General features: G+C 38.1%; 1 protein-coding gene across 7 annotated transcripts in view; it reads left to right on the top strand.

The window, feature by feature from the left end:
* kirrel3b (kirre like nephrin family adhesion molecule 3b) overlaps positions 1-26,528 on the top strand; it is a 237,506-nt gene that overhangs the window by 144,295 nt on the left and 66,683 nt on the right. For all 7 annotated transcript variants that reach the window (XM_051134596.1, XM_051134599.1, XM_051134601.1 and 4 more), the window contains exons 2-4: positions 7,675-7,824; positions 15,543-15,692; positions 24,656-24,813. In XM_051134596.1, coding sequence (XP_050990553.1) covers positions 7,675-7,824; positions 15,543-15,692; positions 24,656-24,813 — 458 coding nt within the window. The remainder of the gene's footprint in view (positions 1-7,674; positions 7,825-15,542; positions 15,693-24,655; positions 24,814-26,528) is intronic.

Here is a 26,528-nt window from a genome sequence, read left to right on the forward strand (position 1 = left end):
AAACAATCCAGTCAACTACTTTTGGAAGTGGTCGAAAATGGACAAACACAAAACGTTTTAGTTTACACCTGTATTTAGCAGTGTGATTCATTTACAAAAACACATCTTAAAGGAGTCCTATTGCGCCAAAGTCTTAGTTTTTGGGGTGTACTCAAATAGGTTTTCATGCTTTATTGTTTCCAAAACTAATTATTTTCTTTTTCACATATTTGCCAGCACCTCTCTTCCCACTCTGTCTCAACCCCCTGTTCACCCTTACCAAAAAGTAGTATACTTCAAGTTTATTTTATTACGTATACTTAAGTAAAGTTCAAGTATATTTTTTTAGTATCCTTTATGTAGTAATTATACAAATATCAGTATAGTAGTAGTATACTTGTAAGTGTACTATTTCAATACTCCTTGGGACTAAATTGGCCCACTTTCTAGTATATAAAAGTATATTTTAACTATAACAGTAGTAAATTTTGAGTACACAACTAGTTTGCATCAGTGTTTTTAGCTTGTACTGCAACTATGCTAAAAGTGAACTTATAGGTAAACTGATAGTTTACTTATTAAATACTTGTAGTAGCATTTTTAGTACACTTTTGAAGTATAGTCTCAGTAAACTACTAGTTTAGTAGTTTTATACTGCAGGTATACTTGTAGGTTTTCTGTAATTGAACTTTACATCATACTTTGAGTATACTACTATGTCCCTATCTAGGTATTAATTTGTATATATTCTGTTATATGAATATATGAACATACAAAACATCAAAGAAAGAACAGGATATGCTATTAAATAAAAACATTTTATTCTAGCTACAAGCATTAAAAAAAAAAAAAACACATGAATGTGGGTAAGTTTCATAAATAATAAAAAACATAATAATTAAGAAATAAACATTGTTCAGTTTTGATGCTGTTTTATGTCTGATGATCCAGATTGCATGTGGAAGCGTCTGTTGTTTCAGTTTATTTTTCACTTGTGTTTTTCACAGTTTTTCACTATTTTAAGTTTAAAAGAAGTATACTAAAAGCACAATTGAAAAAACTTCTTTTTCATAAGGGTAGTTATTGTTTCGATGAAGCCCCTGTTCCAAATTACAAAATGTGCTCTTACTGTTCCAGAAATGTCACTCCCCTTACCATAACCGTGACATAGTGACAATACGCAACTAAAGCAGCTCTTCATGTTTGTCTTCTCTAATACAGCTCAATCAGGCCTTTTTGTGTGTATTCTGTGGGCAGGAGTTATTTAAAAGCACTCTGTAGTCTGAACGAGCCATTTGTTGTAGTTCCTGAAAAGTGTTTTTTTGCTACAGAGAGTATCTCCTTTTAGATCTTTGTAACCTTGCACACTTTTTCATGCTCAAACGGCAACATAACATAACGTAACAAACATAATAGGAACCCTTTAATACAAGGTGTAAACAGGGCCCAAAATGGAAAAATCTTATCAAATACTTAACGTTCAACTGAGGTGCGATTTTATCTGTCAAACCTTAATTAAACAGCAGTTTTTCTAACTCAGGAAAAAATAGGAGCGTTTAACTGGCACTCCATCGGAGGACAGTGACTCAGTCTAAACCTTCATATGATACACGGCTTATATCTGTTTCTTTTATGTGTAAATTACCGAAACCACACAAACTGAAAACACAACATGACAGAAACGTATGCGCAGCCACTGTGTTAATGATTACACTCAAAAATGAATAGAAATTTCATAATTAGATTTAAGAAGTTAATGTAACAACTGCTAAATGTGAACTTTACGTTTTATTATTATTTGTGTTGATTATTATATCTAAAAATAAATAGCAATTTAATTTAATTGTAACATTTAATAATATAGTAATTAACAAGTACTAGGGCCCTCTATAGTTTACAGCATCAGCTGAGGTAGATTTTTATCTTTAAAGGTCCACTGAAGTGGCTTGCAGCATTAAGGCCTGTTCTGAACCGGAACCAAAGTCTGGAGTAGGCTTTGCACGCTGCTGTGGTTTGCGTGACACAACGGGAAACCAGACCTCATTTGCCCTAATTGAAAGCGTATTTACACTGTCTGAATCGTTCCCTATCACCTACATTGTGCACTACATGCCATTCACCGTGGAGAAAATACTAACACTGTGAACATGTGACCGATTTCAGCCACAGCTTCAGTGTCTATTTATAGTATAGGCGGGACACTTCATATTCTACAGGGCATTTGATTGAACAGAATGTTTGATGAGAAGCTAAAGTGCAGCGTGATGTCATTAAAATCATTTATCAATATTGGCGTAAGTGAGAGACTGTAATTTTTGAATGCCTACTGTTACACAGTTAATGTGAACACAACCGTATTAAAGGAGAACTCAATTTCTGGAACAGCAGTTTACAAATAATTTACTCACCCCCTTGTCATCCAAGATGTTCATGTCTTTCTGTCTTCAGTCATAAAGAAATTATGATTTTTTTCAGGATTTTTCTCCATGTAATGAACTTCATTGGTGCCCTGATTTTGAACTTCCAAAATGCAGTTCAAATGCAGCTTCAAAGGGCTCTAAATGATCCCAGCCAAGGAAGAAGGGTCTTATCTTGCGAAGCAATTGGTAATTTTTTTTTTTCTAAAAATTAAAATTTGTATACCATTTAAGAACAAAAGCTTGTGTAGCACAGGCTCGTCCACGTACGTGTCCACGATGCTACGAATTAGTAATGGATCGTTCTTGTACGATTCTTTCAATTTGAACTAATCTTTAATGTGACTCAGGAAGAACGAGTCGTCTCGGGGAGTGATTCGTTCAGTCGCACATGCGCAACATCCTATTAGGTTTTGTACAGGAATTAGTTCACCTGTTTCGAGTCTCCGGGTTTTTAGAGTCGTTCATTCATCTTATGGGGCTGTCACGTGATGAACGAACGACTCAAACCCAAAAACTTGTCATAGACTGAACACCCAGGTAAACAATGAATTAATCTTTTCTGTTTCTTACAGCATTATAGTTTTGTCTTGTTTGTAGTGTGATCAACGCTTGTGTAAGCATGTGTTAGGGAAGTAACATGTAACCTTTTAATTATATTTTGCTAAAATGAAAGAAATGACTCGAAAAAAGAAACCGAGTTGGTAAAAGTATCCGAACTTCCCATCATTACTATGAATCACATGTAAGTTTATCGTCTGTGTACTGAGTATGGCGAAAAACTCCATCTTATTTTCTCCTACAACATCATTGTATCTTTTTGTTTGTAAACAGCATTTACAAACTTACTTGCACTTTCTTAGTCTTTGCGCGTTCACTTTGTAAACACTGAGTCTGTAGTTCCACGTGATCTTTTGACGTGATTCAACAGTACATAGCGTCATGAACGCGCATCCCAGAGCCTGTGCTACACGAGCTTTTGTGCTTAAAAAGTATTAAAAAAATTATTTTCGGAAAAAAATAACAGATCGTTTCGTTAGATAAGACCCTTCTTCCTTGGCTGGGATCGTTTAGAGCCCTTTGAAGCTGCATTTAAACTACATTTTGGAAGTTCAATGAAATCCATTATATGGAGAAAAATTCTAAAATGCTTTCCTCAGAAACAATAATTTATTCACGACTGAAGACATGAACATCTTGGATGATAAGGGGGTGAGTAAATTATTTGTTAATTGTTATTCTGGAAGTGGAGTTCTTTAATGACTCGAATACATTACTGACAACAATACATTACTGACCGTATTCTGGTGCCGTATTTCCTATAGTTATTTAACCTTAATTATCAAAGTAAATAAAGCATTCATGAAGAGGATTTGTGTCACTTCTGCCCACACTGGTACATTAGCATTAATCATTCATAATCAGCAAGATGTTGGCATTCACCCTGACTGGACATGGCTTGTTATTGTTCAAATGTCTTCCTCTCACCCAGCTTTGCTTTGAAGGACTTGATCATGGGCTATAATAAAGCAGTAGTGCCATATGAGGAAGAGTGCAGGAATCTGTTGCCTCCACTTCACTGGTTTCCATGCATGGCTGCCTGTGCAGCTGGCAGTCTACAACGCTGAGAAGATGAGGGGGAGAAGGAGGAAGGGTCTGCTCCGAGGCCGGCTGCCTGAGCATCCAAGCGGAACGCTGCCAGATGTGACCGACGCGTCACTGAGCTCGAAACGCGTGCAAATGCCTCCACCGGAGTGGGCGAACTTAAGCCCCCCAGTTCAACCCTAGCTATTCTTTACCCATTTCTCTACATCCCGCTCTTGACTGACCTACATATGTTTTCCTGCCGCTTGAGGTGGTTTGGAGAAAATAAAACAGGCCGGTCTTTCGCTGTCCGAGTGGACGCACCAGGTGGTGCAGTTCTGCAAATAGATCACTGGGAAGGGTATGTTAACCTCCCTGACCGGAGTGCCACTTCCCATTAGTGATAGTAATAGACCACACTGATAGTGCTGGTGGTAGTAGTAGGATTAATTTTGTCAGTTGTCCCTTTTTAGTTTTTCAGCGTATTTAGTCAACCTGTCTTCAACATTTTAATCAACATTTTAATCAACATTAATAATCAATATCTAAGGAAATAATTTTGAATTATGATTTGGCATAATTCACTTTGAATATTACCATAGTTTAACAACATGCTTATGTTATAACCAAATATCAGCATTAAATGCAGTCCACAGAGCGACTATTGTTAGATTAAAATAATTCATTGCACTAACCCCTGACATTGCTGACTATTAAAGTGCAGAAACAATGTTAGAACTATGCGCTTTCCTATTTTTATCCATTTAATCTTTACAACTGCAAACGAATGTCATACTATATACAGATTTGGCGAGGAAACACCTTGTCAATGTGTCATCCAATAGAACATCTCTATTTTCCACCTCTTTGGCGCTGATAAAATGGAAACATGTTTGCAATTGTTATTGTGATTGTGGAATAAAGACAAACTAAAAACTTACAAGAAAGTTCAGAGGTCATGGGTCATTGGGAAAAAAAAAAAAAAATTCTTCTAATTAGCCTTTAGCCAGATTAAAAATAATTAGCATTCATCATCATAATTAGAAATATGTCGGAATCCAAGTCCAAAGAGGGTCAATCTTCTCCTAATCAGACTCATTTGTGATGTTGGTCGGGGTGCAGCTGACACGATTGTGAGTATTTGAGGGAAGTCATGGGTTAACAAGCACACTGAGCACAATAACAGTGAAGAGGTCAATCAATTACTGCACCGAATCAACGAGACAATAATACACATCTCACAGCAGAAGAGATAACAAAAAAGAACAAGGAAGAATTCATCTACTTTCAGTATTCCTAAAACGTGACAAGGCAAGGGAAAACCTGACATTTCTCGGCAGCCTGGAAGCGGGTCTGCTGCGATTCACAACAGTGAGATAAACTCCTACGTCTATAGTCTCTGCAAGCTTACCTGAGTAATCTACAGAGGACCTTCACAGCAAACACACACACAAACATGCTCATACAAATAAACCAGCTCACAGCGCGGAAAAAGACAGAATGAGAAATGCTGCAGTGTCCAGGCAAGCCTGCTAGCCTTCAAAGATGAACAGCCCAATATATTTATAAGAATTCATAGTGCATCTTTGCGGTTGTTGATTTAATAATAGCTTGTTGGAGGAGCAGACGTTGGATTTCGCCAGGGAGAATTTGTATAAATCAATCTGTGGACTCGTGTTAAGCTTTTAACAAGCCATTCATCACATTTTACTGGAGGCAGGACAGAGGTATGACTGATTTGTTTACTAATCCATGGAATTCACAGCATTAAAGACATCCTGCTGGATTCTGGCAATTAATTATTTTCTCCTAGTGTGTTTAATTTAGCATTAATCTAGAAAATGTCATATTTTATAGATATTAGTACATACCCACACAGAGATGTGTCCATAGCTGACTAAACAGAGTATTAGCATAGAGTCCAACTGTTTTCAAATAAAGGTAATTACTACAGACTGACCCTAACTCTAATAGGAATGTGCAAGATTACATATTTGCATAATTTACTTGTCGGTGGGTCATCTGAATGAAACCGTCTCAAACCAGTATAATTAGACTTAATTAGCCTCATGTTTCATCGTGTTTCTTGGGGTGCGTTCACAGGCGCCATCTTCTTGTGTTTATAAACTGCTTGACGGAGTGGAACAGGAAATGTGATTTTAAAAGATTAACTATTTTTTAATTTGACATGATGACATGTTGCGAGACACTAAATAAAAACTGCCAGATATGTCCATGTACCATACAGCTAACTGACATATGCAACAAATAGGTGCAATATCATCTTATTATATATTATCTTTAACTGCACAGTCATAGTCCACATAAAAAGAAAATTCAGTGATTCAGTGTTATTCTTCTTATAATTTATTGTTAAAGGCTGAGTATTGGTAAAAGTAGTGCTTTAAAGGGCAAGCAATTACGAATTATAAAAATTTCATAGGTTAGGCAAACATTAGAGTAGAAAAATCTACAAAATATCCACTACACTCTAACCTTGCCCTTTGTTGCAGTTTATTGGGAAAAAACAAAACAAAGTTCTACAAACCACTTTACCATTAAAACTTACTGAAAGGGTAACACTGAAATATCTTTTAAATACTGTTTTTGGTCTTGTATTTTGGCAATATTATGATAATTTTTAAATACACTTTGAATAAGATAATTACAGTACTTATAGTCACAGCACTTTTGGAATGGAAAGACATCCTTCAAATGCTGTTTTATCAACTTTTGCTTATTTTTGTGGACATTTTTAGTAAAGTATAACTAAGTTAGAAACACACCCACTTACAGTACATAAAAAAAAAAAAAAAAAAAAAAGAGAGGGTGGTAAGTGTTCCACAGAAATGAGTATTGATTAAGCAGTACACTGAGATTTAGAGTGGAATGAGCAATATGAGCCATTTTCTCCAATTCTAGATAGGCTCACATCAGGGACAGCTGCAGAGTTCAGCATGACTGCCAGTGTGACTCCCATTATACAGTACTGCCAGTGAGAAACTCGTCATCTCTCCACTGAGACAGCTCATTGCAATATTGATAGCTGATGTCAACCATTGTATTTTTGAGCGTGCATGTTTGTGACTGCACATGCAATATGTACCACTGGAGTTTGAAATACAAGACATTTGTCTTCTAACTAGATTCCCTTTGGAGACAGAAATCTTTGGGACCAACTGTCAATGCTAACCAGTCAAACCTGGACCCCCCGAGTGACATGTATCGCTGTGCTGGTATTGTGGTGCCCACCTGTGGATAGATACAGGAATACTGCTGATTCTGAAGGCTGTCACTTTTGCACTCTATTTTTTTCCTTCTCCTTCTCTTTCTATGTTCTTGTATTTGTGGCTCGCCTCTTTAAGTGGGTCTCAATGGGCTATTGCTGACAGCCTTCTCGGGCCACCCATCTCTAATGGAGTTCAACTTCATTTGCTTTAGGTATTTTTCTGTGTGAAAGATGCAGTGTTGACAGGGTGAAGAGAGGCCCTTGGTGCACTTCAACATTGCGTGTTAATCATACTTGAGTACTTGAGAGTTATTCATTGAATAAATTCTTTAAATTAGGTCATGTAACATTAAACCACTTCTTAATGGATGTCTGTATGAGGAAAGAGCTCTAAAACAGAGTGTTGTAGTTAAAACATTAAAGTTTAACTCTCTCTCTTTCTGTCTCTTTCTGTCTATGTTTCAGGAGTGAATGCCATGTTTGCGCAGCAGCCTCAGGACTTGGTCGTTGTGGCTGGTCAGCCTGTCACACTACCCTGCTCCATCCCCGGTTACCACGGTGTTGTGCTGTGGATCAAAGATGGCCTCGCTTTGGGTGTCGGAAGAGAACTTATAGGTACAGTAACAAAGTCATAAACAGTTTAGTACTTTTTAGCACACTCGACTGATAACATCACCAGTTTAGAGTTCGATGCTGGTGTACCCATCAAGCTTATTAACTAGCGTAATCTTGATATGACTGAAAAGGGTAGATTTTCTTACCCATTTTCACGAGACAAACTATACTGGTCAACTACCTAGTTATCTTCACTTGTAAGACCATGCTGGTCATATCGACCCCACAATATTACAAGAGACACTGTGCTGGTCAACCCCTTTTAACTACCTTCACAAAAAAAGACCATTTTGTTCATCTATTCCAACCAACTTTACAAGAAAGAATGTGCTAGCTGGCCAACCTAACTAGCCTAACAACCATTTTCTCTAGACAAACTATGCTGGTCAACTAGCCAGTCATTTTCATTTGTAAGACCATGCTGGTTGACTGACCATCTTCACAAAACATTATGCTTGTCATCTAGTTTAACAATTTTACAAAAAAGACTGCACTAATCCACCAACTTAAGTAGCTTAACAAGAAAAGACTGCTATCACGCAGGTTGAAAGGATTCACCATCTCCTTAGAAGAAAACCATGCTGTTGAACCAACTTAACTAGCTTCACAAATGCTGGTAGCTTCACAGTTAACAGAGGAAAGATCATGCTGGTTAACTAGCTTAAACAACTTTACAAAAAAAGACCATACTAGTCGACCAACTTACACTCTTAAAAATAAAGAGCTTTAAAAGGTTCCTCAAGCGATGCCATAGAAGAACCATTTTTGGTTCAGTCAAAGGTTCTCTAAAGAACCATCTTGTTCTTACCTTTTTATAATCTGAAGAACCTGCTTTCACCACAAAGATGTTTTAAGGTTCTTCATGGAACCATTTAGACAAAAAAGATTGTTCTATGGCATTGTGAAGCACCTTTATTTTTAAGAGTGTACAGTTCCTGACTTAAGAAAGACCATGCTGGCTGGCAAGCTTCACTGTCTCCACAAGAAAGATGACCAACCAAATCAGTGCAATAAGCATCAACTGCTAGACTAGCACTAACTTGCAGAAACCAACCAAAGCCGGCACTGACATTCAAACTGCTCCAAACTAGACATTTCTCCAAAGAAATCGGCAGATTTGATTTAAAATGTAAACAATTTACCTTAATTACTGTGTGAAAGGTTATAGTGTCCACAGCTCCAGCAAATTTGATTGAAATTTACACTTCACCTAGCAGATGGTCTTCATTTGCCTCTTGAACAACCAAACTGGTTTTAAACAAGGCTTTTGCTAATTAAAGTTGACTTTAGTATACACAAGTTAAAGCTGGAGGGTGTGATTGCTTTTTAAAAACTGTCCAATTGGTGTCAGGCGCAGAAGGACAAGAGCAACTAAAATATAACCTCTTAAGTACTTTTAACAGTTAATAGCTTGTGAAGAGTGTGGCTCTTCCCACTTGCAAAGTGCTGCTGTTTGGTTAAGCTGATTGCTTAATTCGTACTGACAACCACTGGATTCCCATTCCATCCGCCTACAGACTTTGAACATCGCAGACTTCATTTTCATATTCAGGTTGGTCGGAAACAGTTGGTCTCTTCTTTATGACATTTACACTGGATTTCCTGGATTACAGTGCATGAAATCCTTGTGGGGAAAGAGCAGGTGTAAGAATCATTTTAAAAAGTGTAGATTAACAAAAGTCTTGATGCTCACACATTTCCCTAGACTCGATGAGCAGCATAAAGGGTAAATCAACGTTTTACTCTATTTTCCTATCACAGATACAGCTTGGCTTAGCATCCTGGGATATTTCCAGTGCAAAGCATGATGTAAAGCCCAGTTGGCCTCTTTAAAAACAGTTGCTGGGCTTATCCTTAAAATTAAATATGTATTCCACTGGAGATCACAGGTCTATTTGCCTCTGACCTTCAGTGGCCGCTGCTCTGTGCCATTTTGACACTGATAGTGGCCTTTAATTAGACCCCAATAGACAACTGAGCCCTGATAAATCCATTCGGCTCCCAAGTTTGTCATTATCAGGCTCCTGGGAGCCAGGCTCTGGCAATGTAAACACTGGGAGAAGAGCTTTAAAAGTGGTCAAAGAGGAAGAGAGGGTGAATTGAATCCGGGGTGGGGGTTGGGAGGTGAGAAGAGGTTCTGCGCTTGCGGGACTCACGATTATGAGAAGAGAGACAGAGAGCGGCACTTAACGGCACATCAGCTGCAGTTTAACAGTCACGGCTGGGAACTGAGGGCCGACCCAATCCGAGGCGAGCCAGCCCCATCTAGCTCTTTATGCGGATCAATGGCGGGCCAGCGCTCAGAGGGCCATGAAGAATTTCAATGAAGTTCTGCGCTTGCTACGTCTCTCTCTCTTTTTTTTTTACAGCATGGAATTTTTTTCGAGTTGCCGAGAGCCCGTGCTTTAGACAAAAGAGCACTTTAAAAGCAAGCCTCGGGTACAAGGGCGGAGGTGCACTGCTTTGACATGAATGACACTTTACAGAATAAAAATCTGCACAGCTGCTCCTTTTATCAGTCTTGCCAGCATCAACAAGTAACGCTGCGTCCAATAAAGAAAATTGACACATCTACGACTACGTACTCCAAGCTAGCAGCTGCACACATTAAAAAAAAAAGGGGAGTACAACAGCTCGTACAAATGCTACACATTTCAATATCAGCCTGCTCAGCTATTCGTGGAAGAGGCTTGTCTCATTCAGTGTGGTTTCAGTTCAGGAGAACATTGATTAAAATGAGAAATCAAAAACAATATGTTTAATAAATCAGTAGACAAAAGAGGCTGATTTGTATCAGTCCCCACATTCTTCGTGGAGGTCCTTTTGCTCCTGGTTCTAATTAAAGACATCAGCCCAGGGCTGCCACAAACACACAAATAAAAGTCATGAATATGCATTGTGTGTATTGCTGGTGTAAACGTGAATACTCAAACAGAACCAGAGAGGGAGACAGCACAAGCATGCTTGGACGTAAAGAGCCAAGCAGCATGCTGATTCCGATTTTGACGCATTGTTTTATTTACACTCTTGGCACATCAGTAATCCAAACAGTAGCTTTCGGATTTGTGCTGCTCAGTTCAAAGCCAACGTTTTGTGGGGCAGCAAAAAGGAAAAATCTATAGGAAGCTCCATAGTCACAGAGCAATGTCAAATCTCCAGTTCTACTAAGATTTCAGTTCAGGGCAAATTGAACAATTCCTAGTGCCAGCTTTAAAACGTTTAAAAACTCTATTATTAGTATACAATTTTTATTTTAAAAGATACTAATTATAATCAATAAAGCTAATTAAATACATAATATTAAGATTAGTAAACTGTTCTTAGGTTTAATAAAATAAAAGTTTACATTATAGTTTAGGAACCAATTCTCACTATTAACAATGACTTTTGCTTCATTGACTACTAATTTGCTGCTTATTAATAGTTAGTAAGGTAGTTCATAAGTTCAGATATGGGGTTGGGTTAAGTGATCTAATATATGGCCATATCAAATAAGGCATTAATATGTGCCTTATAGGTAGTAATAAACAGCCAGTATAAATGCTAGTAAGCAACTTATAATAATGAGAATTTGTAAAATAAAATAAAATAAAATAAAATAATATACAATGAAATAAAACGCTCGTCAATACCAAGGTCAGTACCAAGTCAGTACTACCAAACCCTAAAAGGGCTTGTATCATTATTATTATTATTATTATTATTATTATTATTATTATTGTTTTTTTTTTCTTCTTTTTTTCTATTGTATTGATTAAAGTACTGTACTTTATCATCCCTGCTATCTACAAAATATATCTGAATCCTGGTACCCTGAATCTTCAGAATCAAACCAAATGGAAGAAAATTACAGTTGTACGAAATTAAAACATTTTTCTCGATCATTTCCTCTGTATGAGCTGTCAGGCAGATACATTCACTCATTTGCACGACCATTAATCACTGCGTCACGTCTCCATTCACGGCCCTTTTCCCCTTCCATCGATCTGACATAAAGACTAATCCTTTCCTGTCCTGATGGATTCATTAACTCTAATGGGGCTATTTTATATTGTTTGCTTTGCTTGACGTGGGTTGTCTTAGGGATTCATTGTGATCAATGACAGAATTATTTCATTCTTCTCTCTTTCATCCTCGACTGTGCATTTCTTGGGTGAAGCATGCATGATTTCTATAATGATAAATTAATCTAAGAGTTGTCCAGAGGAGAGATTATATGTGTATCATAATGAGCATCACTGATAGGCACAATATTTGGGTGTATAAGGCGGTGCATGTGTATACAAGGGCCCAGTTCAGATAATGATACAGGTGGGTGGATGTAATCTCTAGATCACAGTTAATCATTGTTTGTTATTTGACTGGTGTCGGCTTGCACAAAGACTATCTAGGATTGCTCCTTCATTTTATTACAAGATCACTGCAGGAAGTAAATCCCTGCTGACTTCAAACTCAAGCATTCAAAGTCTATTTTTTTTCTTCTTCCTTCTTAGCAGTGGACAGCAGAGGCCCACTCAGCAATAAAAAAAAAAAACATACCAATAACTAAACAAATAAATATTTATATTATATTATAATATATTATATTATATTATATTTAGTATTAGTACTCTGTATATATATATATAAATATATATATAGGTCAAAATAGTGCATTCGGAAGAGTCAGTGTTCAATTAGTAAGACTGTGCTAAGCCATACTGAAGTAGCTGATTTTGCAAATTACTGTGATGTAATAGTGCTTGATAAACAGTAATGTCTTTAGAAGCCGGTGCATATATTCTGCATCCATCTGAGAAATAAGACTTCAAGATTTGTAGCTAGGCATTAAGTGGCAATAGATGCTGCCTGCAACAAACCCATCAATCTCTCATCAGGAATAAACACAGTATCGAACCAAGTCAATGGCCATTAAAATGACTCAGTCTGCTTCCCTTCCTTTGACTCGCCGCCACCATAAACAGCACTTGATTTGGCTATGTTTACATTACAGACATTAAACTGCAATCTGACAGTTGCCAAGGTTAACTGTATTGCTCAAAGGTTGCTCAGCTGGAAGATGTAATGGAGTTTTTTTAGTAAGGTTTCATGTGAGTTTCAACTTCAGATTTCTTAGACTGCCACAAATAAGACAATTGTAACATGCAGTAAGAATACTGGCAGTACAATTAAAGTTGCTAGGATAACTCAGATATTTATATTTTGATTTAACTCTAGAGGTTATTTTGAATCTCTGATTACAAACTTTGCAATCACAGTTTGAGATCTTCTGAAACTCTCAAGTAGACGTATGAGATTGTTTTGAGATTACTTTTATGAAAGCTGGAGACTTACAGTAAGTGAAAATATCTTTATTTAATCTTTCTGACATCTAGAATAAACAAGTGAGACATTAAAGGGATAATTTGTCATGTTTTCTTTTTTTATTTGTTTACTCATGAATACATTCTCAAAATATAGGTAAATAATTGGCCAAGTCAACATAAGCGGTCCCTTTTACACAACAGCTTTTCATCTTAATTAATTAAATATCACAATATTTGTTTGAAAGACCTTCAAAACAACTTTCCAAGATAGTCCACTAAATGATGTGGGCACAGCCTGTTTTGATGGCTTATTAAATGTTTGTTTTTTGGGTTATCCTGCCTCTTTTCTGTCTCCCACTCACTTAGAGAAATTAAAAGCTGTATGTGGGCAGATAAAACACATTGCACCATAATCGTCTGCTGCTCTCTCCTCAATAGGGAAAATGAGAGACACTTCATGGTCTATTAAAAGTGAATGGGATCCAATGAGGCAACAGGCAATAATTGGCATTTTCTGGCACAGTGATTTCAACAGCCAGGCTCAAGGACTTAAAAGCCATTAGTCCAGTCCAGTCTATTTTTCACTCCTTTCTACAGCAATATGTTAAAGCACATCCCTCTTTCAAGCCTCATTGCTGTAGATTACAGTGATGGCTGCAGTAATAGCCCCATGGTAGAGCTCAGGAATAGGTTGGACTTCGTACCACACAGTACTTGAAAAGATATAGGTGATATCAGGACGCCCTTTCAATTTGACAACGGGTGATACATCTCTAAACAAGTGGAGTCGGTTATATAAACCCAATCAACCATAAAAACGCATGCTGTTTTAAACCTTTCAGTTTGAAAAGCAGATATGCTTTTCGAAGCCAACAACACTTTAAATAGAAAAGGAACTTGCTCGCGTTGAGTGCCCTGAGAGCATGAGGGTGCATGACGATTATGTCACAGAGAATTCTCTGGAGCGAACATGAATCATATCGATGGATGCTGTAAAAATCAATATTCTGCTACAGGTCATTCACTGGCAAAGATTCAAATGGCTGCTCCGTGGAGACTGGAAGCAGGAACTGGAAGCGAGATCACCTCTGAAGGTGTAAATTTAGCCACATAAAAAGCAATATTGAAATAAATCGAGGGATAAACGCACAGCGCTTGGTTCTGCAGAGAAATACGCTGAGATCAGCTTCTGACGCCATTAAATCCGTATCGCCCATCAGCCATCAATTACCATCTTGACTTGGAAAGAGAAACTGCACTAGCAGCAATGACAGCACTTTTTAGGGGTCTCACAGTAAATTGCAAATCTCTCATAATTAGGAGTATTTTACTTCCTGAGATCCACTAAAGACATTCATATGGAGAGGTTGTGAAGTACGCCACGATCACACGTCTACATTTTCTATAGTGAGCTTCTAAAACTAAGCTTCTGTATTCTCTCCTTATGCAAATTCCCAGCTAATAGTCTGCTGATGTGCTTTAAAGGATTTGCTTGCTGTTGTAAAACAGTCCGTTTTCCCTGAAATACGTCCCGCTGAGTATATTATTAGACCGCAAATCACAATTCCTCCGCATCAGTGGAACACATCTCAATCTTCCTGGCTCTGTGTGCTGCTTACTAAGTGCTACACCTAGAGCAGCTTGCCTGAGGACCAGCTGAACATATTATAGCAAAACCAGCAGATTGCCTCACCTCAATCAACAACCGTCTCACCTCAATCATCAGTGCGTCTCACTCCAACCGGCACAAAGTCTCACTCCAACCGGCACAAAATCTCACCCCAACCAGCAGAAAATCTCACCCCAACTGGCAGAAAGTGTCACTCCAACCATTAGAAAGCCTAACACATCTGTTCATCCTTCGTTTATTTCAGAAAGGTCACAAATGTGTTCTTGCACCGATTCTTATCTCACGTCAGATTTTTTTTGTTGTCTTGAGGGACACAAGTTGTCAATCTTTTCACTTTGCAGCAGGAGGCAGAAAGGATTGGACTTAGATTATGGAGGGCGTACATTAAGAAGCAGGTGAAAATAAATGACTATTTTCACTGTTTTTCACACATTCATGAAAGCGTACAAAATTATCTACTTAATTAGCTCTTTTAGAGATCTCAGAAACAAATAATATACAATAAATTCAACTGGTGTCCTTTGATATCGCAGCGGTTGCTAACAAACAGCCCACGTTGCATCAGCCACCAACACTAACTCCCTGTGGCATTCGAAGATTACCTTACACTGTCATGAAGTGACTAAAAAGCCACTTTAATTCAGGTGCTAAGTTAGTACGGCTCTGAAACCGACAAGGCACAATTTTCTGGATTTCATCCACCCAGAAGCATTGAAAAATACATTTTTAAACCAGTCACTGATGTCTCAGGGCATTAACCAGTCAACTTCTCTGTTTTCCAGGTTACCCTCGCTACGCTGTGGTTGGGGATCACGGATCTGGCGAGCACCACCTTCGCATCCAGAGGGTGGAGCTTTCGGACGATGCCGTGTTCGAGTGCCAGGCCATCCAGGCCGCCATGAGGTCCCGTCCCGCTCGACTTACTGTGCTTGGTTAGTAACAACTGCAAAAAAAGTCCTGCCTTTAGCATTTGCATACATATACCTTTCAGCAAAAGCTTATTTGCATTCTCAGAAGTCCCTTTTTAAAGAGAAACTTTTTAAAAAATATATATGTAATTTCTATCTTTCAAACAGCATCCACAAATTAAATCAGAACCTAGACTGATTACAATGATCTCAAACTATCCTTGAGTATGAGATCAGCAAAGAATAATGTACAGTATTAAAAATAGATTTTTCACTGACCAAACTCCCCTGCAGTGCCATAAGTTCTCAGTTTTAATTTCCTGCTGCAAATCCCACTGTCTTCATTATTAAACCAGAGAGGTCATTGAATCTTAATTAAGTTTTATTGGGTTATTATTCAGTGTTGCTGTTTCTGCGATATTGGGCAGCAACAGTGTTATCTGTGCAGAGGTTGTAATCAACCACCTGGTAGGTTTATCTGCTCTAAAGAAAGACCACCCACACCCAGCGAGTTATGGCTCTTCTTTGCACCAGTGGGCACAACTGGAGTCGGGATTGGGGTGGTGTTATTGAAGTGGTGGGGTAAGAGACAAAGCACATGTGCTCGCCAACTGGAATGTGATTTGCTTTATTGATCTCCACTAATGAAAAGTGAAAATAATGACCTGCATGGGAGGATGTAGTGAGGGAAATTAGAGGAAGAAAGAAGACAAATTATGTGGTCTGAGGTTTCGCTCCTCTACAAATGAATTATTTGCTAATTACAAGCATCAAATAGCCACCTACATCCCACTATTACCAGTATCAGAAGCACCTTATGACCAAAACATCATTCACCACTATCAATTTCCAAATATGTGTGACTGGTGAAATGACTGGTGAAAAAGAACTGGAAGCGATGATGCACGAGCTGTTTTGTTTATCATGATTCTCTCCTGCTGTGGTCATTATTAATTGGGCCTTAATTAGTACTGCTTTAGAACTGCCTCAATGGGTGCTGATAACGCTAATTATCCACCACACACTCAAAAGCAAGAACCTCAAGTTCATCCCTGCTTAGTTTAATTTCCTGTCAAGTTTGTCACCAAGGGGCTGGTGGCTTTGTGATGTTTGTGGCTATTCACTTGTTTATTTCATAGGGCTAGACAAGGATCATATCATGCTATATCATATTCTCTTGAGCTTTTGAAAAAAACAAAAACAAAAAAAACATACAAAACTGCTCATTGTGTTATGAAAGCATATTGTAACCTCCCTCCCCAATGAAAAAGACTACGAACTTATTCTGTACTTTTAGATGTCAGTCAAAGGGATATATCTGAACACGTGAACAACAACATTTAGATGCAGCACCTGCAGTTCTGATCCTTATGATGGACCCAAACATTAAAAATTAACATCTAAAATTATAGGAAAATATTCATAAAGAACTGGATTATGCCTATATTTGGTGCAAAAGAAATCAGCTAACCTTGACCAACTGAGGAGCATGCAGTTATCCACTTAACCCTTAAGAGAACGGGTGACCAGATCTTCTAACCTGTGCTTGTAATATATGCGGGCTCTGTAGCAGAGTGATCTCTGGGCTGTCTTTTACAATGTCAGGAAGCCTGGTCTGAGCTGTAGTGATGACAGGAATGGGAGTGTGACTCCCCGTCTCCCCAGTATTTCTTACCTGACAGCTGAAGTGGTCCCTCAGCCCCTCACTTCATGACTCAGCCTTCCCTCACATAGCGGCTGAAGGCTGAGGTTAGGGCAGGTGTACTCTCTACAGAGCTCAGCGCAGTCTGGATCAGCCAATCCCGCTAAAGGCTTTGATATCTGATCAAGCACTTGAAAGTGGGGAAAACTGAATCTCAACTCTGTGAATTATCCTGAATACAAAATTCTGAACCACTTCTGGTTGCTTGCCTGAAAATCTTGGGAAAAGCTCTTGGGGAAGAAAAAAAATCCTTTCCCTTCATCAAAGAGAAACCTGTGTCATGTCCGCTGTGACACAAGATCTGAATTTTGAACTGTGCCTTTGCAGAACTCTTGTGGATTTGGGGATTGTGGTTGACCTCCGGAGGTCACCTTTTCTGAATTAGTTATGATTCAGAAAAAAACCTTTTAGCATTTGCCCTGTGGGCTAATTATATACCCCTCTAGAAGATAGCCATCCTTGTCTTCTTATGTGTCCCCTCAACATTAATCTCCGCCTGGGAGAAAATGGACTGCAGAGTAATGGATGGAGAGAGCTTGCATCTGGCCTTATGAAACTAGTGAAAGGTTACTTACCACTGCCATACTTCTGAAGATTTTGAATGCATTTATTTCTCACCTGGGGGTTCGGAACTTCTAGCTGTGAGTGTTTTCACAAACCCATTATCAATTTCAACCACCTCTACAAAGCTCTTATACATTTGTCCTTCTAGCAATTTACTTTTTCACCCCAAGTCTCCATCCCCACCCTTAAAAGCATTTCTGCTCTTTGTAATTGTCTTGTTAATAGTTGTCATTGCTCGTTCCCTACAAGAAAAAAAAAGTAAATATGCAAAGTAATAGCATAAGTAGTCAGATGATCTTATATTCTGTTATCTTATAAGAGTTGAAATTGCCCATTAGAAAATATTTGCTTTCCAAAGGATTAAATCCTTGCAAGATGCAAGAGCTAAATCTACCCCACTCATTTCTCATTCCCTTTTGTGCAAATTAATAATCATGATTTCATAACTAATGGAAGATCAAGTGTCCTTGAGGGAAAAAAAATAAATAGGTGAAGAACTTGGAATCTGTATTACTTCGCATTTGGAAGTCTCAATGTCTTAGCCTATGATTTGATAAACAGCTTCAAGGCATGAAGATTATTAACTTTTAATTGCAAATCATGAGATGCAACCACTCGACATCTTTCAAAAACGCCCTGCTTATAGACTTATGAAGATAAACAAAAGTCATCAATTTGGATCCAGATCTCATTTCAACACAAATGCGATGCCCTGAACACCATCAAACTTTATTATTATTATTTTTTATTTTTTTCACAAGAAAGGGTGTTTTTTTAAAAAAATTACTAAATAGGAATCAAATGCCAAGCCTAGAAGTACAATTTGTTTCACCCCTTAGGAGAACAACAAACTATTCGTACAAACTTTGACTTTTTGACTAAAATTTGAGAAACAAATTAACAACAATAAAGCCCTGTCATTGAAAAAACAGTGCAACTTTTCGCAACTCTTTTGGACCAACAGTTGTTGGCAAACATTCAGAGCTTTTCAAATCAGATAAATCCCATAAACCCAGCGTCTGTGTTTGTGTGCATGTTTGCTGAAAGATGATTCTTACTAAATCAAATATTAGAGACTAAATTGATTAAATATCTGGTTTATGTACCATTACGTTTGAACTACTGCACATGCAACTGTGCTCAAAAATCAAGCAGATGTTATTTAAATGGACGATTAGCTTTGCTGGGAGTTCCACCCTGCTGGGCTGTGACCTCAGACACATCTGCAAACACACTCCTGTGACCTGAATGACAGACGAGAGTCTGTACAGATGTTCTGTTACTTACAAACATCAAGCTGTCAGTGTTTCTGTGATGTAATTCACTTTGACATGTTGAGTAAGGACAAAGGGACACTTTTGGCTCAATTCCCTTTCACAGTCAGCAGATCATATACCCACCTTTGATCACAATTGATTTGAATTGATTTTAAATGTTTTAGTAAGTTATTAAAAAACACATTTCAATTAGAATTTATACATACTTCTTTTTACTTTCAGATTTTTTTTATTTTTTATTATGATATTTTTGAAAGACATGCAGTCAGTTTTAGGACACAACTGCCCCTTTTCTTTATTATGGGGACTCTTATACATCATTGATCTGTATGCTGGTCTGCCTTGTTGTGAAGTTCACGGTTTGGTCTTTCTAGTGATGCTGGTTGGGTGTCAGTAGTCAGTAGCCTTGAAGGAACCAACGCAGCCTATTCCAATGTGCACCTTATGGTGGAGGGTCTTTTTACTGCTTCAATGTCATCTCCACACCATCATAAACACTTCACCAGCTTCCAACCACCACCTATTCACGATTTGACCCCACCACGCCTCTTCAACTAGAGGAACCCAACCGTATCTCATAACTTCCTCTCTTTTCCAACCTACTGCGTAGTCAGAGGCCATGACAATCCTCTCAGAAAACAAAATGAGTCTGCTTGTAGTGGTCACGCCAAAACCCAGCCCACGCTTACTGCCAGTGCCCCAGCACCTCTATTTCCTGCACACTTTGATGCTTATTCAAAGGTAAATCTTATTTTCTTTCCATCACCTTTGGTTTCCCAACCCCTGACTCCATTCTGCTATAACTCTGGCAATCTGGCCGGGCATCACTCATGCATCGAGCTGTTGAAACCGTACACGTACAGCCCCTGCCAAATGGAGAGAAGCAAAAGAAATGGAGAGAGCAAGAAATGGAGAGAGAATATGGATCAGTGAGTGTTTACCGTCGAAATTCCGCCTCCCACAAAGCAACACATTAGTGACAGCGCTGTGAAGGGAGCTTTGATTTGGGCCAGTGAGCCACGTATGTCACTTGTCTCCATTCTTGGCATGTTTTCGATTGCACTTCCTCTTCTTTCTTTTGTTGCTGATCTATCTATCACAGCACCGTAGCAGCCGCGTGAGCAGGTGACGGGAGCCGTTGCTGAAACAGACGGGCCTCATTGTTGTGCCAGACACATCAGTGGAGGCAAAACACCACCTCACCCATTCGGTTCCCAGCAGATTGCTTTCCCCCCCACCGTCCCAAAAGCCCCTGTTCTTCTAGCTGTGCGCTGGATTACAGGCCATATCGCCTCACTCTTCCACAATCTTGTTTTTGATGTCAATAACTCAACCTGCGAAGCCACTGCCATAGAAACCCACTGTAAATGAAGTGAGATTTCCACCCCTGCAATTACTGTAGCGTCAAATCCACTCTGGAGAATAAAAAACATCTCTCTCATGTCCTTCCTTTTAGCTCCTGGAACTGAAACATCACCCGTCCAGTTGATTTAAAAAGCTTGTTGCTGGAATTCAAGGTCCCCACTTGATTGAGCCAATGTTTCAGTCCATTTGGTTAATTGCAAATCCATTTGGCTGCATGTTATTCATTGTTTTCTTTAGTCACATGCTTACAAGTTAAATGTCTTGTCACTTTGAGTCAGGTCTTGCACAGTCTGACCTTGCCTCTGGCTACAGATTTTTTTTTTTTTTAGTATTATTATTTAAAAAAGATTTTTGAAAATACACCAAACAGTAGATCTTGGATATTGTACAAGCATTTATTGTACATTGTACATTTTCTCTGTGAAAATGCTTCTCTGTTCAGTGATGTTTCAGCTCTTTATTGAACTCTCACTTCACGTCATGACACTGTGAAAAAACTCTATTCTACACAAACTGTATACAAAAGTATTTTCAAGCTCATATGGTTTTCTTTCTTCCTAGCTGCACTAAGCGAAATTGCATTTTCCATACAATGACAAAAAATGAAAGAAAAAAAGCTGCAAGCTCTGAAAATGGCTTTTATAACATAGAGAGTTTGGTTTCTACAAAATTTCTCTAGCCATGCAAGAGGATTCTGACCAACATTCAAGTCATTATTTGCTAAAACACTATTCAAGTGAATATGCTGCAGTATTTTACATCAACAGTTTGACGTAATATGTGTTTGTTTCTCACACAAAGCTATTGTATGACTTCAGACTGAGAACATAGCATTTTTACTAGTTTTACGGTTCTTTGATATTGTTTTATTATTAGTATTATTATTATTATTTGTGCAGCTCAGCCACATCCATCTTCAGTCACAAAGTCTGTAAAGTGATTCCATTTCTGTCATTTCAAGAAAAGAAAGTTGGGTTTTGAAATAAAATTAAGCTCAGTAATTTATTCAAACTGTAAAAGCAACTGAGAAAGTGCTAAAAGAAGATAATATGAGGACACGCAGGATATAAAGACAGAATTATGGATTAAAGCTTTCCCACCCAAGTGGAAGGTAGAAGAATTGCAATCCACTAGCCAGTAATTAAAAAGGAGCGATCAATCCGCGCTGCTGACCGACTCATGAGAAATCTATTGAGTGACTGCGGTAAAGCGCTAATTTGGAGCCATTAGGGGATGCAGAGTTTGCAAACAGGCCGGTAATGATGATGGCTTGCATGGCTACAGGGTTGCCCTTTGTACCGCTGTCAGACTAAGAGTGTCTGGGAGAGCTGAAATTAGATAGGGAATGTCTGACAAAACCTCAACGCCACAGCCCGAAATAACAGCTCCTTCCTTTAATGATCAGTGCCATTTGTAGTGCATGGACACAGCCATCAATAGTGACAGGCCTATGGCAGACAAACAGTGTATGGCTGTGGGGTCTGTGAAGAGAAATCATTTTCTCGGATACCAAAATTGTTTTTTACATGCATATTTTTGTTGTTGTTGTTTTTTGTTTGTTTTGTTTTTGTTTTTTTGTTGTTGTTTGTTTTGTTTTTGGTTCCATATTAGAAGCTCAAATAACCCCTTTAGAAATGGACAATCATTCTTTTAATAATTGAAAAAAAAAGAATACTTCCAGAAAAAAAAAAAAAAAAAAAAGAATACTTTGATATTCCCTATCATTTTTTGCTACTAAAAGCAGTCAAGTGGGGCTGTGATTTAGCTGATATAATTTGTAAAAAATAAATAAATAAATAAATAAATAAATATTTCTTCATCTTTGCCCTGCTCTGCTATAAACAGCCACCCTAAGAAAGTTACTAGTATTACTAATAAAAAGTCATTTAATCCGAATGCCCTTATATAAGTTAAAATAAAACATTTGCCCTACCAAGGACATCTACCTGAGAAATTTTGTTCATTTTGTTACAAGTGGAACTGGATGCATTTAAAATAGACTATCATGGGAAAATGAATAACAAATCCTTGTGGGTCAAGAAAGAGTCAAGACTGCCTGTGAAAAGCCTGAAGTGGAGCAAACATACTGTGCAATAAAATTTTGTTAGAGATCTACTGTATCCGTAAGACTGTAACTGGCAAACAAATAGTAACATGTAAATCATACTGGTAGCTCACACCCCCAAATCTAACTGTTTCCTTGACATAAATATATCTGTTGGATCTACAGTTTGCAAGATGCATACAATTTCATTTTATTTTCATTATAACTAGAGGCTCGCCTTAACATTACCTGAAAACTGTCAATTACTGCTTTCACAGACAAAATAGATGCTCAGGCAAGAAACCAATTAACCAAGTTTAAAGGGAAGATGAATCACAGTCCTTATTCTATTAGTTGTTTGTTTGTTTGTTTGTTTGTTTGTTTGTTTTGAGGAGGATATGAGTAGTTGGAAGATGGTATAAACAACATGTTATCGACATATTTTATTAATGCAACTATACCTCTCAGAAACAATATATTGTATTACTGTATGCGATTTTGGGCTATTGCTTTTAAGAAAAAAAGTCTGGATCGAAAGAATGCAAACAAAATTTCTTAAATACACATACTTGCCAACTTGAGTAGATGTATTCACTCACTCAATTTAAGGCGTGTACATGAACTACAATGGATGATATTAATTAAAAGATAAATAATTTTGTCTTTAAGATTGTTGACAGTGCCAAAATAAAACGCTGAATAAATCCCTAAACGCGTCAAGACAAATCAAGTGCATGAATTTAGTCACTACAACTTTTTTGGTTTGTACCAATTGTACCAATGTTTACACTTGTAAGTTGAATAGAAAGCCTGGCTCAGTGGTGCTAGACCTAGAAGACCCTAATCTTGAACACAACGCACCCATTTACCGTGTTAAAGAACTGAGACTTGCTCATGAACCATCTGTAACCAAAAACGGCCAGTCAAAACTGTCAGTCATCACCAAAGGCTTAGCTAAGATGGTCATCAGTTAATGTTTTACAGTTTTACTACAATTGCACTAGGGTCATGTGGTACAACCTGACTATCAATGATCGCCTGAAAATAATTGCACAGTGCACACATGACTTTATCATCTTCCCAGACATATTTTCTAGTTCCAGATCTTTAAAATTTTATCTGTGGGAATAATTTATATTGTTTGTGTGCACAGCTGAACGTACTCATTGAATATTTTTAACAGTGTAAAGATTGAACAGCTTTCCATTTTTTTCAGACTAATTAAAGACCTCAGCGATGTACAATTGTGAACAACCCCTTGACTGTAATTATCTTTCTCTTTGGTGTGACCTCCCCTCATTGTGTCCTTTTCTCTTTCTTTCGCACTCAACTTCTTTCCGCCGGCTGCTTACTAACGTTGATTTTCTCTTGCCCCAGATCTGTTCAGTAATGAGCATGCAGGGCGATCAATAATTCACTGGAGTTTGAATAAAACCCAGGATGATCGGTTTTGGGTGTGTGTTAAACAGAGAGAGTAATCAGTGCCATTCATGAACTTGTTTTTCTGCTGGTCTTAACGGCTCTCGCACAATGTCTCTTAGCTGCTCTTAGATTGCCTCTACGCCCCCTCAGTCCTCACTTCCACTATTATGCCCGTTTCACGTGCACATTCGGCTGCTCCTCGCTCTGAATCACACAGCGATGATGGCTTCCACATACATACAAATCACACCTGCTCTCATTTTATGCAGATAAAATTAAACCACTCTACTATGATCAAGTTCCGTTCCTTAATGCTCGGCCCACACCGTTCAGTTCAGAATACCATCACATGCTAGAAAGTTGTTCTCCAGTTGCAACATTTCTCTCCCCATGAAGATGATATGAAATGATCTAAATTAAAATGTGCAAGCACTGGCAGTGACTCGCTAACCTTTGGATGTTGTGCAAGTCTAGTGTTTCCCAGAGGAAAATCTTTCAGCTTAGAGGTTCATACTGTAGCACGGGTTCATATTGAAATCTGAACATTTTGAGTGCAGACTTTGGTATCTTGGCAGATCTCCCAACAATATTTTTTTTTTTCTGTCTTGTGTAGTTCCACCTGAAGACCCAGTGATCATCGGAGGGCCTGTGGTGAGCCTGAGAGCGGGTGACCCCCTCAATCTGACATGCCATGCAGACAATGCTAAACCCGCTGCCTCAATCATCTGGATCCGAAATGGAGAGGTGCTGAATGGAGCCATGTACAATAAGGTAAGGACTGGGAAGTGTGTACTAATCATGATCAATTAAAACTGCTACTAATTTGTGTCTTCAACATATAAATATAACAATATACATTATAAAAGCCTCTAAGGTGTATGAATATATATTATACATGAATTAATATAATAATTAATATAATTTGTGCAAGCTACAGTGGAAAAAAAAAAAAAAAGTTGTGTGTGAAATAAGAAATTTGTCAGATGTCCAAAAAGGGCAAATCATGGGAGCCCATTTAGCAGGAGGATCTATAATGCATCTGTTATGATTATGACACAAAGCATGACAAGATTTCATCCGCGAAAAAAACGTCCAGTGGGAACATCACAAAGCCAACATCCATAAAGGATTGCAATAATTAAAACTTCATCACAGAAACCAATGCAAAAAGGCAAAAAGATGGTGTCATGATTATAGAACCTGGACAGCTGGAGCACCAAAATGAACTTCAACATCTGTCCTGTCCAGACAAATCATCTGACTATCAATCTACTATGGATAGTTTTGTAGAGAAGAGTGAGAAGCTAATCATTTCGACCAACATCTCCTAAAGTTGACCGATATTCAGACTAATCATTGTATGAATTTGTATGAATCTAATACAGCTTACAACCTTACTAGAATAAAGTAAATTGGTGGTTAAACCTTAATAAGAAAATGTTGCCTATTTCTGGGTGTTCTTTTTCTCCAACCCCTATTTATATTTATTTATTTTTCAAAATAATACTCTATATGCAGGTTTTCTTCAATTTCAAAAGGAAATGGCCACTCATCGTGAGAGCCATCTGTGGTCATGATTGCTTGCACCATCTGCACTCATTCGCTTTAGCCCTTAGCTCCATTTGATTGGAAGAAAATCCCTGGAAATCCAGCCTCTAACTGAAATGACAGAGACATGTTTGTCCTCCTTACCCTGCAAAATGTGTCAACACAAACAAACAGATGGCAAGATAAGGCAAAGCCATATTGTTTTCCCCAAATTGTTTTTTTTTTTCCCTCGAACGTTTGTTCCCCTTATAAAAGATTTCTCTCCCTATCCAGCTGATGTCTATATGTGTTTATATGTGATCTAGCCCAAATCCATGTGTCATAATTCTGTTTAAATGCAATCAAAACTCATATTTCAGCTCAGCTTGCCCTTATGATCTTCTACTGGGGTCAATCTGAGGTAGAAAGCAGCAGCTGAGAAATCAACACAGCCATATAAATAAAGAGTCCTTGCAAGATCCTCTCAGCCAACGTTAACGCTATCCCTCTCTCTACCTTATCCATTTATTGGCTGTTTCTAAAGAGCAGATAAACACCATTGATTTAGCTGGTGTAACTGAATGCCGTATTGCCTATCAGCATACTCGCTACAGGAAGCGTCTCTAATCGGAAGACGAGCGCTTGTTTTTTTGTATTTTGCAAAGTGACGGGTGTGAGGGATAGGGCATTGCGATGGATGTAGGCAGTTGAGTTTTCTAATATCTCTATCCATGCTATTAAAAAGCAATGCAGTCAATTAAGCCACAATCACTTGGACTGAATAATGGAGAATGGGACAAGCGGAAACACTCTCACACTCCCCTTCATCAGGCTCATAATCAGGACAAATGAAGGCCAATGTCTGTATGAAGTATTCAGTGCATATGTCTTTCTGTTGGACTGGCATTTCTGGAGACGCTTAATGATTCAAATGACTAATGTGTCATTCTTCCATTGCT

This window comes from Labeo rohita, chromosome 18, assembly GCF_022985175.1.
Source record: "Labeo rohita strain BAU-BD-2019 chromosome 18, IGBB_LRoh.1.0, whole genome shotgun sequence".
Lineage (NCBI taxonomy): Eukaryota > Metazoa > Chordata > Actinopteri > Cypriniformes > Cyprinidae > Labeo > Labeo rohita.